Genomic DNA, 16367 nt, shown 5'->3' on the forward strand with positions numbered 1-16367 from the left:
TTACGACACCGAACTGCAGTCACGTCAAGACCTTGGTGAGGACGACGAGCATGCAGATGAGCTTCCCTGAGACGGTTTCGGACAGTTTGTGCAGAAATTATTCGGTTGTGCAAACCCACAGTTTCATCAGCTTTCCGGGTGGCTGGTCTCAAGACGATCCTGCAGGTGAAGAAGCCAGATGTGGTGGTCCTGGGCTGGCGTGGTTACACGTGGTCTGCGGTTGTGATGCCGGTTGGACGTACTGCCAAATTCTCTAAAACGATGTTGGAGGCGGCTTATGGTAGAGAAATTAATATTCAGTTCTCTGGATTCCTGCAGTCAGCATGCAAATTGCATGCTCCCTAAAAACTTGAGACAGCTGTGGCATTGTGTTGTGTGACAAAACTGCACATTTTAGAGTGGCCTTTTATTGTCCCAAGCACAAGGTGCACCTGTGTAATGATCATGCTGTTTAATCAGCTTCTTGATATGCCACACCTGTCACACACACACACACACACACAGGAACCTACCTGCCACAGTGAGGCTGACCACGGCCCTGATCTCCCCCTGTAGGTTGTTGGAGGCGATACAGGTGTAATTTCCTGCGTCGCTGCGCGTCACTTTGGGGAAGTGGAGCTGGCCGTTCCTCATCTCTACATGAGGAGGCAGCTCTCCACTGTCTGTAGTGGGTGACAGAGGGTCAGAGAGGAGATCAACGAGGGCTGAGAACCTACAGTACTGTGATATTCTTTCCCCACTTTCGTGCTGTCCAGAACCATACTGTGCTCGGCTCAATAGTGTGAATCAGCTATAAGTGTAATGGATGAAGTGATCTTATCTAACATAGGCAATACAAATGAAGGGAAATTATCAAATGTAATTCATCAGATTCAATCTACAATTCATTTCCTTCTCTAATGATTCTGTATTCTAAATTATCCATAATCTGATATTATAAGAAGATAGATTGATTACTTTATTGTATATTGTCAAAGGACACAGATATTTGTCTTTTTTCATCTCTGTGACCTGTGACAATGGCTTCATCTCAACCCTCTGAAACATACACAAACACCCACGGAGAGGTTGGAACACCGGGTCAGTCACATTGCTGCACCCCTAGAGCAGTTTAAGGGTTAAGTGCCTTGCTCAAAGGCACAACGACAGCAGATGGCATCTAGGATATTGTGCTCTAGCACTGAGTAGGACCACCCTGCACTCACCTGCTTTGGTCCATTTGATGATGGGGGTCTCTCTGCCTGTAGCAGAACACTGGATGTTGACCTCCTTGTCCAGCTCCAGGCACTGGGACGGTTGGGGCGTAGGGGTGAACTTCAGCTTCTCTGGAACCCACAGGTCAAAGGTAAAACACCATATTAAACACACAGCTAAGAGAGATTAGCCTGGTCCCAGATCTGTTTGTGCTGTATAACAGTGACCATCCATAGGAGTTGGCAAGACAGTACAAACAGATCTGGGACCAGGCTAAAGAGAGAGTGCCTCAGTGCCATGGTACACTATTCAAAGCTATTCACAGCATGTTCAGACACATTTAAAAAGATGCAGATGCAAGCACATACATTCACATGGCTGAATGAAGGAAGACAAGGGTATCAGGATCTAAGGTTAAACTGACTGATCACACACACACACCCGCGCACATGCACACACACACACACACACACACACACACACCAGGTAATTCCAGCTCACCCAGTACATAGACTCTGGCGTGTCCAGACAGCCTGCCTCCCTCTGTCTTGCTCTCACAGCCATACATCTGACCATCATACACCTCCACATTGTTGATGCGCAGGGTACCATTGGGGAACACTGTAAAGCGTGAGTCCTGATGGAGAAGAGAGGGAGAAGGGTAGAGGATGGAGAGGAATAGCCTAGATACAGTACGTGCAGCTCCTAACTGGAAGTCATTAGCGTGTAAGGTCAACAGTTCAATCCTGATCCTTACCATACTAACATAAACAGAGTCCTATGGGCCCTGGTCAAAATAAGTGGTGTGTGTGTGTGAGAGAGATAATGAGAGAGAGAAAGAGAAAGAGCTACTGACCTCAGGCATGACTATAATGTTGTTTCGGAGCCAGGTGACCTCAGGCTCAGGGGTAGCCTGGGCGTGGCAGTGGAGGTAGCCTGGTCTTCCCTCCTCCAGGTAGCTGTCCTGGGGCTTGGTTACCCACACTGGGGCAGCTGAATCACACACACAAATGAATTATTATTAGTCTAGTAGAAGCCAGTGTCAATCATGCTGAATCCCAAATGTACCCCTTGCTTACATTTTACATTTTACATTTTAGTCATTTAGCAGACGCTCTTATCCAGAGCGACTTACAGTTAGTTAGTGCATACATTATTTTTTTATTTTTCATACTGGCCCCCCGTGGGAAGAAAAATAATGGACCAATCATGACTAAAGGACAACCCTATAATAGGGACCAGAGTTTTCCATGATCAGGACACCTCCTGGCCCTAGCCATGATGTAATAGGTCAGGAGATATTGGTCTGACTCACTGGCCACTGTGAAGGTCAGGTCCTGGGTCTTGCGGCCCGCCTTGTTCTGGGCCACGCAGGTGTAGGAGCCCGAGTCGCCCTGCTCGGTGGGGCTGAAGACCAGCTCACTCCCCTCCTGGTACACCCGGCCCTCCGTGGGGACGCGCACCCCTTCCCGCTCCCACCACACCTCGGGCTGGGGCTTTCCATGCGGGGCCCGACAGGACACACGCTGCATTGTGTCTGCTGTGAAGACCCGGGACTGTCTGGGGGACATGTCCTCGATCTCTGTAATAGGGAGAGTGGAAGGGAGAGAGAGGGAGGAAGAGAGAGGGAGAGAGAGAGGGTGAGGGAGAGAGTAGGAGAGTGCGGGCATGGGAGAGTGAGAGTGGAAGATAAAGATACATTGAGAGAAAATGTGAGGTATTATTTTAGTGCTCAAATTGATTTCCATGTAAACTAGTCTCAGGCGATAATAATCAATACTTTTTTCAAATTTGAATTTCAGAGGCACCATCAGCATACTTGGCTTTAGTCTGAAATGCTATTCAAAGACACTGTAAAGTAATTCCTTTCTTGTTAAGAAATAACTACTGATGTATAGCAAGGGAACAGTAATTAGAGGACAATTCCTGAATTGTATATCTGACTGTATCAGACCTGTTCAAATACAACAATACTTTGAGCTTTAGCCTGCCTGAAGTGCCAGATGGGTGGGGTTTGCATTTTTGCAACTTTCTGATTGGTTCCATTGCGCCAGGCAAGCTCAATCAAGCCCAGCTGAAGGATTTGAAATGCTTTCAAATGGTATTTGAACCCAGGTCTGTACGTCTGACTGTTGCTCTTTTACTTTAAGGCCATGACAATGGGCCCTTAGCCCAGGCTTCTGTGGGGTGGGTGAGTTATATTAAAGCTGGCAGGCAGCTCTGTATACAGCTGTGAGCTGCTACAGTACATGCAGCTCCTAACTGGAAGTCTTAGCGTGTATTGCCCAACATGCCTCTCAGAGCAGGTCAATGGTTCAATCCTGATCCTTACCAGATTAACATAAACAGAATCCTATGAGCCCTGGTCAAAAGTAGTGCTGTGTGTGTGTGTGTGTGTGTGTGTGTGTGTGTGTGTGCATGGTGGGGCTGGCACAGAGGTACTGCTTAAACTTGTCCCAAAAACGCTGAACCTGGGTCTGTGTGACACAATTCCAGTTTAATGCCTGAGGAATTAGCAACAGATTAGGTGAATTAAGGTATTTAAATGGGCTGTGGTTCACTGGGTTAAGACTGCAGAGGCCGCTGTATGGGGCCCAGTTAGGGCCCGGTCCAAGTCCTGGGGGCTACAGTAACAGAGGTACACTAGGGACTGGGAGGGGTGTGACACTTGATCCATCATCAGAAAACAACCATTACCTGGGTCATTTTCATTAGGCACAAAACGGAAGAAAGCAGAGTGAAACAGGGAGGCTCTACCTGGACTTGTCCAATCAGAAACATTCATTTTAGTTTTCCGTTGCGTTTTAAAACTTTTTCCATTGTGTGCCCTAATGAACACGACCCAGGTTACCTGCTTAATAGATGCATCTCCAGTGACGTACCGTATTTTTACACACAATTACTAAAATCTATTTGATATTCATTGAGGCGATTTAGATCATTCCTCAACTGCTGTCGACTTGCCACAAGCCACCCTGTGTCTCGCACTAACTACTCTATTCAAATCAGCCCACATTCTCTTTTCTAACAAAGCCATACATGACAGTGTCAGTGCGTGTGTGTGCGACTGTGCACACGCAAGTGTATGTGTGGGGTCGCTACAATGAGCCTGTTTAAGCAAACAGCTTGTCTTAACAGCTGGACGGAGGGAGGGAGGGAGCAGGGGAGGAAACAGCTTCTGAAGGAGGAGAGGACAAGAGGAGAGCGGGAGAGCATGAAGAAGCACACCACTTGGTCTCTGTGGAAGATACAGCTGGGGCGGATGTCAATAAGGGAATTCAATTATCTCTAGGGAGATATCTGCCCCTAAGTTAATGAGTGAAGGAGTGAGAGACAGGGGTAGAGAGAGGGAGAGAGAGAGAGAGAGAGAGAGAAAAAAGAAAATAGAGAGATGGGGCTGACACTGTCATACATCCTACACTCGTGTGTGCGCGCGTGTGTGCATCTGCATGTGTGTGTGTATGCGTGTGTGTATGCGTGTGTGTTTGTTAGTGTAGCACCTGCTATGAGGAGGGAGGCCTCCAGCGTGACGTCGGGGCCCCGGGGCCCTCTGCCCACACACCTGTAGGGGCCAGTGTTTCTGGGCTTCACCTGGGTGATGAGCAGGGTGCCGTTGGTGTACAGGATCATTCTATGGAGAGAGGAGAGGGGATGCACAGGTAAACACCAGTACTCAGATGAACATTAATAATGCCATTCACTCGCTGATACTCTCAACCAAACCAGAGTATGAATGCAGAAACTGAAAAAGGCACTTACATTAACAGAGGAGTTTTAACTATGCAAAGACATTTTAATTGGTGAATTTACAGTATGCACTCAGGGTAATATCCTTTTCACATTATCGTGCCGTCCTGAACCGTACTGTGCTGGTCCTGCTGGCTCTGATCTTTTATTTTCAAATGGTCCATTCCAGCAACTGTGCTGGATTCGTAACCAGGCCAGCTCTGAACAGCTTGGCTCGGCTCAGTGTGAAAAGGGTATGTGTCCATTCTATCTGGCCCAGTGTACACCATGGCCCTTCTCTGGCCCCTGACAGGGAAAGAGGAGTATCAGTGTGTGTGATAGAGAGGATGAAGTCTCATTACCGTCTGACCTTAGTCAGCTCAGAGCCTGACAGCTAACGGACCAGCTACCCCACGCATGTGAAATCCATGTCCGTGAGATTTGCGTGATACAGAGTTGATATAGTCTTACATTAGTCAACGTTACCTGCTACATCGGTGTGTGCGTAAAGCGTAGATGTTGCGTGGCAACGTAAAGTTAGGTTTGGAGTCTATTTCTCTCAGATCCACTCGCATAAACACCATACAAAGTACCTGAAATAATTGGTATGAATCCTTTTTTGACACTTAAAAACATATTAACTCAGCTTCATAGTATGAAATGTAATAGAAACATTAATAATAGTAGTAGGGTACATCCATACAATAGTAGTACCTGTATGAAAATCAACAGAACTGTAGTCTTCCTAGTTCATAATTGGAGGTAGGTTGTTATATTTATAGTTTCAATGCTTTTTAGAAACTTTGAAATATTCAAACCAGCTATTGCAGAGCTGATGGTCTGTTAAGTAAACCCCTCCCCTGACCCTCCTTGGAAGATATTCCGATTTGACAGGACAGGACAAAGTTGTCAAAATGGATGACACCTGTTTGATCATCGAAGCTAAGAAGCACACTTACAAGGACGCCCCCAATACAAGAACGCTTTGTCCAAAGAAAAAACATGGAATGCTGTACCATCCGTCCTTGGAGAACCAGGTGTTTTATCAACAAAATCAATTGGTGTACATTTGTTCTGCAAAGTACAGACAGTCAGTCTTTCTTATTTTTTACATTTTCTATTCGTAAATTTAGCTCACATAATATAATTTTAAAGTATGCATTAAGGTCCCTGTCATATAATAAACGTGGCAAAAATAAATGTATAAATGCAGTTCTATAGCTTCCAAAATCGTTTTTTACAATGGTGGGGGAGTAGTAAAATGGAGGCACGGTGGCGTCAAAACAGCGCCCCGTCAGTCATCTAGTGTATACAGTATATAGATGGGTTGGCTGCCAATGTCACAAAAATGATGTTCGCTCATCGATGTGGCCGGAAGGCGTGCGTTGTTATGATTCTGAACGGTCAGATAGCTAGCAACAATGACAAGAAGCTGCCATGTGGGGAATCTTAGGTGGCTCGTTTCAGTTCGTTGTATCTTGTTATTGACAGCATGTCTTGTTTTGAGGTGTTTTGACTGATGTCATATTCGCTAGCTAACCAACAACTGTAACAATGTATTTGCGAGACAACAAGTGCTCATTGTGCAAATCTATTTATGTTTTCAATAAACATTTGTAGACTAAATATAGTTGATTTGTTGTCAACAGTCTAAGTAAACCCCGTCTGTTGTGCCCCATTGTTGAGCAGGCATCGCTTTTGTTGTTAAACAACCAACCCGTCTATACATTTGTACAAAACACTTAGCAGATCCTGTGCTTTAAAGGCCAAAATGGTGTACTGGCCCTTTAAGAACTGCTTGTGCCTCTGGTAGTTAAAATGTCTGTCGGGAAAGGCTGGCATTATACTCAACCTTCACCTGTTGGATCTCTGCCAGCTTCTCCAGTAACACAATCCTTTTGTTTCCTCTGCGTGTGTCCAATACATAACGTGAGTAAAGAAATATGAACTTTTGTTTGACTGTTTTACCTGATGCAGGCAATTGGTTTGAATTCTAAAGGGAAAACCAGCCACGTTGCGGACACTGACGTCTTGCTCCCGGACAAGCTAAACACCTTCTTTGCCCACTTCGAGGAAAACACAGTGCCGCCGACAAAGGCCCCCATCGCTCCCGTGGACTGTGAGCTCTCGTTCTCCATGGCCAACGTGAGTAAGACATTTAAGCGTGTTAACCATTCCAAGGTTGCTGGCCCAGACGGCATCCCAAGCAGTTTCCTCAGAGCATGCGCAGACCAGCTGGCTGGAATGTTTATGGACATATCCACTTGCCTCAAGATGTCCACCATTGTTCCTGTACCCAAGAAAGTGAAGGTAACTGAAGGTAACTCGCCCCGTAGCACTCACTTCTGTCATCATTAAGTTCTTTGAGAGGCTAGTTAAGAATCATATCACCTCCAACTTACCCGACATCCTAGACCCACTGCATTTGCGTACCGCCCCAATAGATCCACGGATGACGCAATCGCCATTGCACTGCCCTATCCCATCTGGACAAGAGGAATACCTATGTAAGAATGCTGTTCATTGACTAGAGCTCAGCCTTCGACACCATAGCACCCTCCAAGCTCATCATTAATCTTGGGGCCCTGGGTCTGAACCCCTGGGTCCTGGACTTCCTGATTGGTCACCCCCAGGTGCTGAAGGTAGGAAACAACACCTCCACTACGCTGATCCTCAACACAGGGGGCCCACAAGGGTGTGTGCTCAACCGCCTCCTGTACTCTCTGTTCACCCATGACTGCGTGGCCACGCACGTCTCCAACTCAATCATCAAGTTTGCAGACGACACAACAGTGGTAGGACTGATTACCAACAATGACGAGACAGCCTAAAGGGAGGAGGTGAGGGCCAGGAAAATAACCTCTCCCTCAATGTCAACAAAACAAAGGAGCTGATCGTGGACTTCTGGATACAGCAGAGAGAACACGCCCCCACCCGCATTGACGGGGCCACAGTGGAGAAGGTGAAAAGCTTCAAGTTCCTCGACGTACACATCACTGACAATCTGAAATGGTCCACTCACACAGACAGTGTGGTGAAGAAGGCGCAACAGCGCCTCTTCAACCTCAGGAGGCTGAAGAAATGTGTCTTGGCCCCTAAGAAGCTCACATACATTTACAGATGCATCATTGAGTGCATCCTGTCGGGCTGTATCACCGCCTGGTTCTCCATAGGGTGGGGCGTTCTGCTCAACACATCACGGGGGGCACATTGCTTGCCCTCCAGGACATCTACAGTGTATTCGGAAAGTATTCAGACCCCTTGACTTTTTCCACATTTTGTTAGTTTGGCTGGGTGGCCAGCTCTAGGAAGAGTCCTGGTGGTTCCAAACTTCTTCCATTTACGAATGATCAAGGTCACTGTGTTCTTGGGAACCTTCAATGCTGCAGAAATTGTTTGGTACCCTTACCCAGATCTGTGCCCGGACACAATCCTGTCTCCGAGCTCTATGGACAATTCCTTCGACCCTCATGGCTTGGTTTTTGCTCTGACATGCACTGTCAACTGTGGGACCTTATATAGACAGGTGTGTGCCTTTCCAAATCATGTCCAATCAATTGAATTTACCACAGGTGGACTCCAATCAAGTTGTAGAAACATCTCAAGGATGAGAAATGGAAACAGGATGCACCTGAGCTTAATTTCAAGTCTCAAAGCAAAGGGTCTGAATTCTTATGTAAATAAGATATCTGTTTTATATTTGTAATAAATGTGCAACATTTCTAAAAACATGTTTTCGCTTTGACATTATGGGGTATTGTGTGTAGATTGCTGAGGATAAAAAAAAAAAAAAAAAGCATTTTAGAATAAGGCTGTAACGTAACAGAATGTGGAAAAGGGGTCTGAATACTTTCCGAAGGCACCGTATATATATATATATATTATTATTATATTTACATTTTAGTAATTTAGCCGACGCTCTTATCCAGAGCGACTTACACTTAGTGAGTGCATACATTTCCATACTGCCCCCCCGTGGGAAACGAACCCACAACCCTGGCGTTGCAAGCGCCATGCTCTACCAACTGAGCTAATATATACACACTACTGTTCAAAGGTTTGGGGTCACTTAGAAATGTCCTTGTTTTCTAAAGAAAATCAATGTTTTGATTTAAAATAACCATTAAAATAACATCAAATTGATCAGAAATACAGTGTAGACATTATTAATGTTGTAAATGTCTATTGTAGCTGGAAACGGCTGATTTTTTTAACGGAATATCTACATAGGCGTACAGAGGCCCATTATCAGCAACCATCAGTCCTGTGTTCCAATGGCACGTTGTGTTTGCTAATCCAAGTTTATCATTTTAAAAGGCTAATTGATCATTAGAAAACCCTTTTGCAATTATGTTAGCACAGCTGAAGACTGTTGTGCTGATTAAAAAAGCAATAAAACTGGCCTTCTTGAGACTAGTTGAGTATCTGGAGCATCAGCAATTGTGGGTTCGATTACAGGCTCAAAATGGCCAGAAACAAATAACTTTCTTCTGAAACTCGTCAGTCTATTCTTGTTCTGAGAAATGAAGGCTATTCCATGCGAGAAATTGCCAAGAAACTGAAGATCTCGTACAACGCTGTGTACTACTCCCGTCACAGAACAGCGCAAACTGGCTCTAACCAGAATAGAAAGAGGAGTGGGAGGCCCCGGTGCACAACTGAGCAAGAGGACAAATACATTAGAGTGTCTAGTTTGAGAAACAGATGCCTTACAGGTCCTCAACTGGCAGCTTCATTAAATAGTACCCACAAAACACCAGTCTCAACGTCAACAGTGAAGAGGCGACTCCGGGATGCTGACCTTCTAGGCAGAGTTGCAAAGAAAAAGCCATATCTCAGAATGGCCAGTAAAATGCAAAGATTAAGATGGACAAAAGAACACAGACACTGGACAGAGGAAGATTGGAAAAAAGTGTTATGGACAGACGAATCCAAGTTTGAGGTGTTCTAATCACAAAGAAGAACATTTGTGAGATGCACACCACATGAAAATATGCTGGAGGAGTGCTTGATGCCATCTGTCAAGCATGTTGTAGGCAATGTGATGGTCTGGGGGTACTTTGGAGGTGGTAAAGTGGGAGATTTGTACAGTGTAAAAGGGATCTTGAAGAAGGAAGGCTATCACTCCATTTTGCAACGCCATGCCATTTCCTGTGGACGGCGCTTGATTGGAGCCAATTTCCTCCTACAACAGGACAATGATGTAGGAGGGAAAGCTCCAAACTATGCAATAACTATTTAGGGAAGAAGCAGTCAGCTGGTATTCTGTCTATAATGGAGTGGCCAGCACAGTCACCGGATCTCAACCCTATTGAGCTGTTGTGGGAGCAGCTTGACCGTATGGTACGTAAGAAGTGCCCATCAAGCCAATCCAACTTGTGGGATGTGCTTCAGGAAGCATTGGGTGAAATCTCTTCAGATTACCTCAACAAATTGACAACTAGAATGCCAAAAGTCTGCAAGGCTGTAATTGCTGCAAATAAAGGATTATTTGACGAAAGCAAAGATTGAAGGACAAAATAATTTTGTCAATGACTAAATAAACTTGTCAATGACTACATTTCCTATTCATTTTGCTATATTTGCTATTCAAACTCAACTCATGTGGTCCTCTGTAGCTCAATTGGTAGAGCATGGCGCTTGTAACGCCAGGGTCGTGGGTTCGATCCCCAGGACCACCCATACGTAAAAATGTATGCACACATGACTGTAAGTCGCTTTGGATAAAATTGTCTGCTAAAGGACTTATTATTATTTCATTTTTGTTTTCATGGAAAAACAAGGAAATTTGTAAGTGACCCCAAACTTTTTAATGGTAGTATACACATTATTTATTTATTTATATATATATATATATATATATATACTACCAGTCAAAAATTTGGAAACACCTACTCATTCAATGGTTTTTCTTTATTTGTAAAATTTTTTACATTGGAGAATAATAGTGAAAATATCAAAACTATGAAATAACACATATGGAATCATGTAGTAAACAAAAAAGTTTTAAACAAATCGAAGTATATTTTTATATTTGAGAATGTTCAAATAGCAACCCTTTGCCTTGATGACGGCCCCATGTAGCTCAGTTGGTAGAGCATGACACTTGCAATGCCAGGGTTGTGGGTTCGATTCCCACGGGGGGCCAGTATGAGAATGTATGCACTCACTAACTGTAAGTCGCTCTGGATAAGAGCGTCTGCTGAATGACTCAAATGTAAATGACAGCTTTGCACACTCTTGGCATTCTCTCAACCAGCTTCACCTGGAATGCTTTTCCAACAGTCTTGAAGGAGTTCCAACAATGCTTGCACTTGTTGGCTACTTTTCCTTTACTCTGTGGTTCGACTCATCCCAAACCATCTCAATTGGGTTGAGGTCGGGGGATTGTGCAGGTCAGGTCATCTGATGCAGCACTCCATCACTCTCCTTCTTGTTAAAATAGCCCTTACACAGCCTGGAGGTGTGTTGGGTCATTGTCCTGTTGAAAAACAAATGATAGTCCCACTAAACCCAAACCAGATGGGATGGTGTATCGCTGTAGAATGCTGATGTAGCCAGGCTGGTATAATGTGCCTTGAATTCGAAATAAATCACAGACAGTGTCACCAGCAAAGCACCCCCACATCATAACACCTCCTCCACCATGCTTTACGGTGGGAAATACACATGCAGAGATCATCCGTTCACCCACACCGCGTCTCACAAAGACACAGCGGTTGGAACCAAAAATCTCAAATTTGGACTCCAGACCAAAGGACACATTTCTACCGTTCTAATGTCCATTGCACATGTTTCTTGGCCCAAGCAGGTCTCTTCTTCTTATTGGTGTCCTTTAGTAGTGATTTCTTTGCAACAATTCGACCATGAAGGCCTGATTCACACAGTCCCCTCTGAACAGTTGATGTTGAGATGTGTCTGTTACTTGAACTCTGTGATGCATTTATTTGGGCTGCAATTTCTGAGGCTGGTAACTCTAATGAACTTATCCTCTGCAGCAGAGTTAACTCTGGGTCTTCCATTCCTGATCCTCATGAGAGCCAGTTTCGTCATTGCGCTTGATGGTTTTTTCGACTGCACTTGAAGAAACTTTCAAAGTTCTTGAAATGTTCTGGATTAACTGACCTTCATGTCTTAAAGTAATGATGGACCGTCGTTTCTCTTTGCTTATTTGAGTTGTTCTTGAGATAATATGGACTTGGTATTTTACCAAATAGGGCTATCCTCTGTATACCACCCCTACCTTGTCACAACACAACTGATTGGCTCAAACGCATTAAGGAAAGGAATTCCACAAATTAACTTTTAAGAAGGCACACCTGTTTATTGAAATGCATTCCAGGTGACTACCTCATGAAGCTGGTTGAGAGAATGCCAAGAGTGTGCAAAGCTGTCATCAAGGCAAAGGGTGGCTATTTTAAGAATCTCAAATATGAAATATATTCTGATTTGTTTAACACTTTTTTGGTTACTACATGATTCCATATGTGTTATTTCATAGTTTTGATGTCCGAACTTTTGACAGGTACTGTATATACACTGCTCAAAAAAATAAAGGGACCACTAAAATAACATATCCTAGATCTGAATGAATGAAATAATCTTATTAAATACTTTTTTCTTTACATAGTTGAATGTGCTGACAACAAAATCACACAAAAATTATCAATGGAAATCAAAATGTTCAACCCATGGAGGTCTGGATTTGAAGTCACCCTCAAAATTTAAGTGGAAAACCACACTACAGGCTGATCCAACTTTGATGTAATGTCCTTAAAACAAGTCAAAATGAGGCTCAGTAGTGTGTGTGGCCTCCACGTGCCTGTATGACCTCCCTACAACGCCTGGGCATGCTCCTGATGAGGTGGCGGATGGTCTCCTGAGGGATCTCCTCCCAGACCTGGACTAAAGCATCCGCCAACTCCTGGACAGTCTGTGGTGCAACATGGCGTTGGTGGATGGAGCGAGACATGATGTCCCAGATGTGCTCAATTGGATTCAGGTCTGGGGAACGGGCGGGCCAGTCCATAGCATCAATGCCTTCCTCTTGCAGGAACTGCTGACACACTCCAGCCACATGAGGTCTAGCATTGTCTTGCATTAGGAGGAACCCAGGGCCAACCGCACCAGCATATGGTCTCACAAGGGGTCTGAGGATCTCATCTCGGTACCTAATGGCAGTCAGGCTACCTCTGGCGAGCACATGGAGGGCTGTGCGGCCCCCCAAAGAAATGCCACCCCACACCATGACTGACCCACCGCCAAACCGGTCATGCTGGAGGATGTTGCAGGCAGCAGAACGTTCTCCACGGCGTCTCCAGACTCTGTCACGTCTGTCACATGTGCTCAGTGTGAACCTGCTTTCATCTGTGAAGAGCACAGGGCGCCAGTGGCGAATTTGCCAATCTTGGTGTTCTCTGGCAAATGCCAAACGTCCTGCATGGTGTTGGGCTGTAAGCACAACCCCCACCTATGGACGTCGGGCCCTCATACCACCCTCATGGAGTCTGTTTCTGACCATTTGAGCAGACACATGCACATTTGTGGCCTGCTGGAGGTAATTTTGCAGGGCTCTGGCAGTGCTCCTCCTGCTCCTCCTTGCACAAAGGCGGAGGTAGCAGTCCTGCTGCTGGGTTGTTGCCTCCTACGGCCTCCTCCACATCTCCTGATGTACTGGCCTGTCTCCTGGTAGCGTCTCCATGCTCTGGACACTACGCTGACAGACACAGCAAACCTTCTTGCCACAGCTCGCATTGATGTGCCATCCTGGATGAGCTGCACTACCTGAGCCACTTGTGTGGGTTGTAGACTCCGTCTCATGCTACCACTAGAGTGAAAGCACCGCCAGCATTCAAAAGTGACCAAAACATCAGCCAGGAAGCATAGGAATTGAGAAGTGGTCTGTGGTCACCACCTGCAAAACCAGTCCTTTATTGGGGGTGTCTTGATAATTGCCTATAATTTCCACCTGTTGTCTATTCCATTTGCAAAACAGCATGTGGAATTTATTGTCAATCAGTGTTGCTTCCTAAGTGGACTGTTTGATTTCACAGAAGTGTGATTGACTTGGAGTTACATTGTGTTGTTTAAGTGTTCCCTTAATTTTTTTGAGCAGTGTGTGTATATATATATATATATATACACTCCGGACTCCGACATTGCTCGTCCTAATATTTCTATATGTCTTAATTTCATTATTTTAATTTTTAGAATTGTGTGTATTGTTGTGTATTGTTAGATAGTACTTCACTGTTGGAGCTAGGAACACAAGTATTTCGCTACACCTGCAATAATCTGCTAAATACAGTGCCGTGAAAAAGTATTTACCACCTTTATGATTGTCTCTATTTTTGCATATTTTTAATACTGAATGTTATCAGATCTTCAACCAAAACCTAATATTAGATAAAGGGAACCTGCATTCCACCAATAACATTTTATTTGAATTCACTCATGTTTGTTTGTAAACTTATATCTGTCTTTTTGGAGCATTGAAAATGAGTGTGGGCACTTGGGTGACTGGTTAGGCCAGGAGGAGGACTTGGTGAACCACGGTTAGATGGTTTGGTGGAATGGTGTTGAAAAGGCCCATGGAGTTGGTGGAATCTCCCTTTAATTCATGGCCGCTTGCGCTTTAATTTGGTAGGTTGGAAATGTCAGACATTTCTCAACTCATTCAAAGGAGGAAATCGCCAACGCCTGACCTCGATGCATTCTCTCCCTCAACTTCGTCTAATGCAGACATTGTGTGCGTCCACAAATCAACGTAAATTCACCGAATCTGTTTTCTTTCATCTGAACTATCTGTTGCGCTTGGGAGAGCAGGCCATCAGTTATTGTTTATAGGTATTAACACGGAGCGCGGCTTGGAGCGCACGCTTCAAACCTATTGTGTTATATCAATGGAGAATGATCACGGACGTACAAATCATCTCTGGAAAATAATGCCATTGATATATGGTTAAAATGTATCGAAATTACATGTACATATGAAGACAAACCTGAAAGTATGAAATATGAAACTTAATTATTTGCTAAATTGATCAATCCTGAGATCAAAACTGATTGTGATTATAGATTTAATAATTGATACCTGATCGATGTATTTGCATGATCATTATCATGATTATGATAGACGGTTATGATCCTAAATGACTCAATCATGCTTCATATTGAATTCATATTGAAATGAATTGCTGAATGACTTCATTATATTAATAATGAGAATGATTGTTGTTATGATTTGACTTTTGTGATTATGAATTGGATTTTATACATGTTATTCTGTTTCCTTTGTTATGCAGCACACAACAAACTATCAGGTAAATATACCACCTTGTGGTTAAAGGAATTCCTGCCTCAATCTCCTCCATTCCTCTCAGTCACCTGACCCGTGACCTCAGTTACCTTCACTATTGTCAGACATCCTACCTGTCCTCCTACACACACAGATTCCAAGAAAGGAATGAAACGACACTGACATGGGATATTCCTTAGTCTCAAAATCCCTGCATTCAATTCATGAGTTGAAATTAGAATTGGCCACACCCCAAAGGATGTAGAATTTGAATGACAGAAAGTAGATTTTAATTCAGTGCAATTCAAAGAAATTCCACTCAGTCATAGAACATGAGAGTTTCATTGAATCTGACAGGTCAATCAATCAATCAATCAAATGTATTTATGAAGCCCTTTTTACATCAGCAGATGTCACAAAGTGCTATACAGAAACCCAGCCTAAAACCCCAAACAGCAAGCAATGCAGATGTAGAAGCACAGTGGCTAGGAAAAACTCCCCAGAAAGGCAAGTCACACTTCCAGATACCAAAGAATATATCACTTTTCTCTGGAAACAATGTTCATATACTCTTAGTGCTTAAAATAGCAAACGCCCTTCACTCATCAACCCCGGACTTGTCTCATCATCATTACACACACCTGGTTCCAATCCCCACTCTATCACTGTATATATACTCCCTCTGTCATTTGTCTCTCTCGGTCATTGTATATGTTGCTTGTTTTCCTGAGAGGACTCTCGACTACTATTTCCTGAGTACTTTATATTTTGCACTGTGGGTTTTGTCCCGCTTTAAGCTATGGTTCTTTAATAAATTCAGCAGTTCTAAACCTGCGACTGCCTCCTCCTCACTACACTTGTGACAGGATCAACTTGAGGGTTAAACTAATGCATTCTGGGAAATCAAGTATTTTCCCCATATTTAACACAATTTAAGTGATTAATTAAATATAATAACTTAGAATATTTGCATACATTTTTTTATTTACATTTTGGTAATTTAGCAGACGCACTTATCCAGCGCAATTTACAGTAGTGTGTGCATACATTTTCATTCTGGTCCCCGGTGGGAATCGAACCCAAAACCCTAGTGTTGCAAGCACCATGCTCTACCACCTGAGCCACACAGGACCAAAACGCATACAGGTTT

General features: G+C 44.0%; 1 protein-coding gene across 1 annotated transcript in view; it reads right to left on the minus strand.

Moving 5' to 3' along the window:
- The window catches only part of ptk7b (protein tyrosine kinase 7b), a 246799-nt gene that overhangs the window by 43275 nt on the left and 187157 nt on the right, over positions 1-16367 (minus strand). The window contains exons 6-11 of the mRNA XM_084171249.1: positions 4695-4825; positions 2510-2776; positions 2051-2187; positions 1696-1831; positions 1206-1325; positions 513-662 (exon numbers count right to left, since the gene is read on the minus strand). Of these exons, the coding sequence (XP_084027375.1) occupies positions 513-662; positions 1206-1325; positions 1696-1831; positions 2051-2187; positions 2510-2776; positions 4695-4825 (941 nt within the window). The remainder of the gene's footprint in view (positions 1-512; positions 663-1205; positions 1326-1695; positions 1832-2050; positions 2188-2509; positions 2777-4694; positions 4826-16367) is intronic.

This window comes from Coregonus lavaretus (assembly GCF_964263955.1).
Source record: "Coregonus lavaretus genome assembly, chromosome: 1".
Taxonomy (NCBI): Eukaryota; Metazoa; Chordata; class Actinopteri; order Salmoniformes; family Salmonidae; genus Coregonus; species Coregonus lavaretus.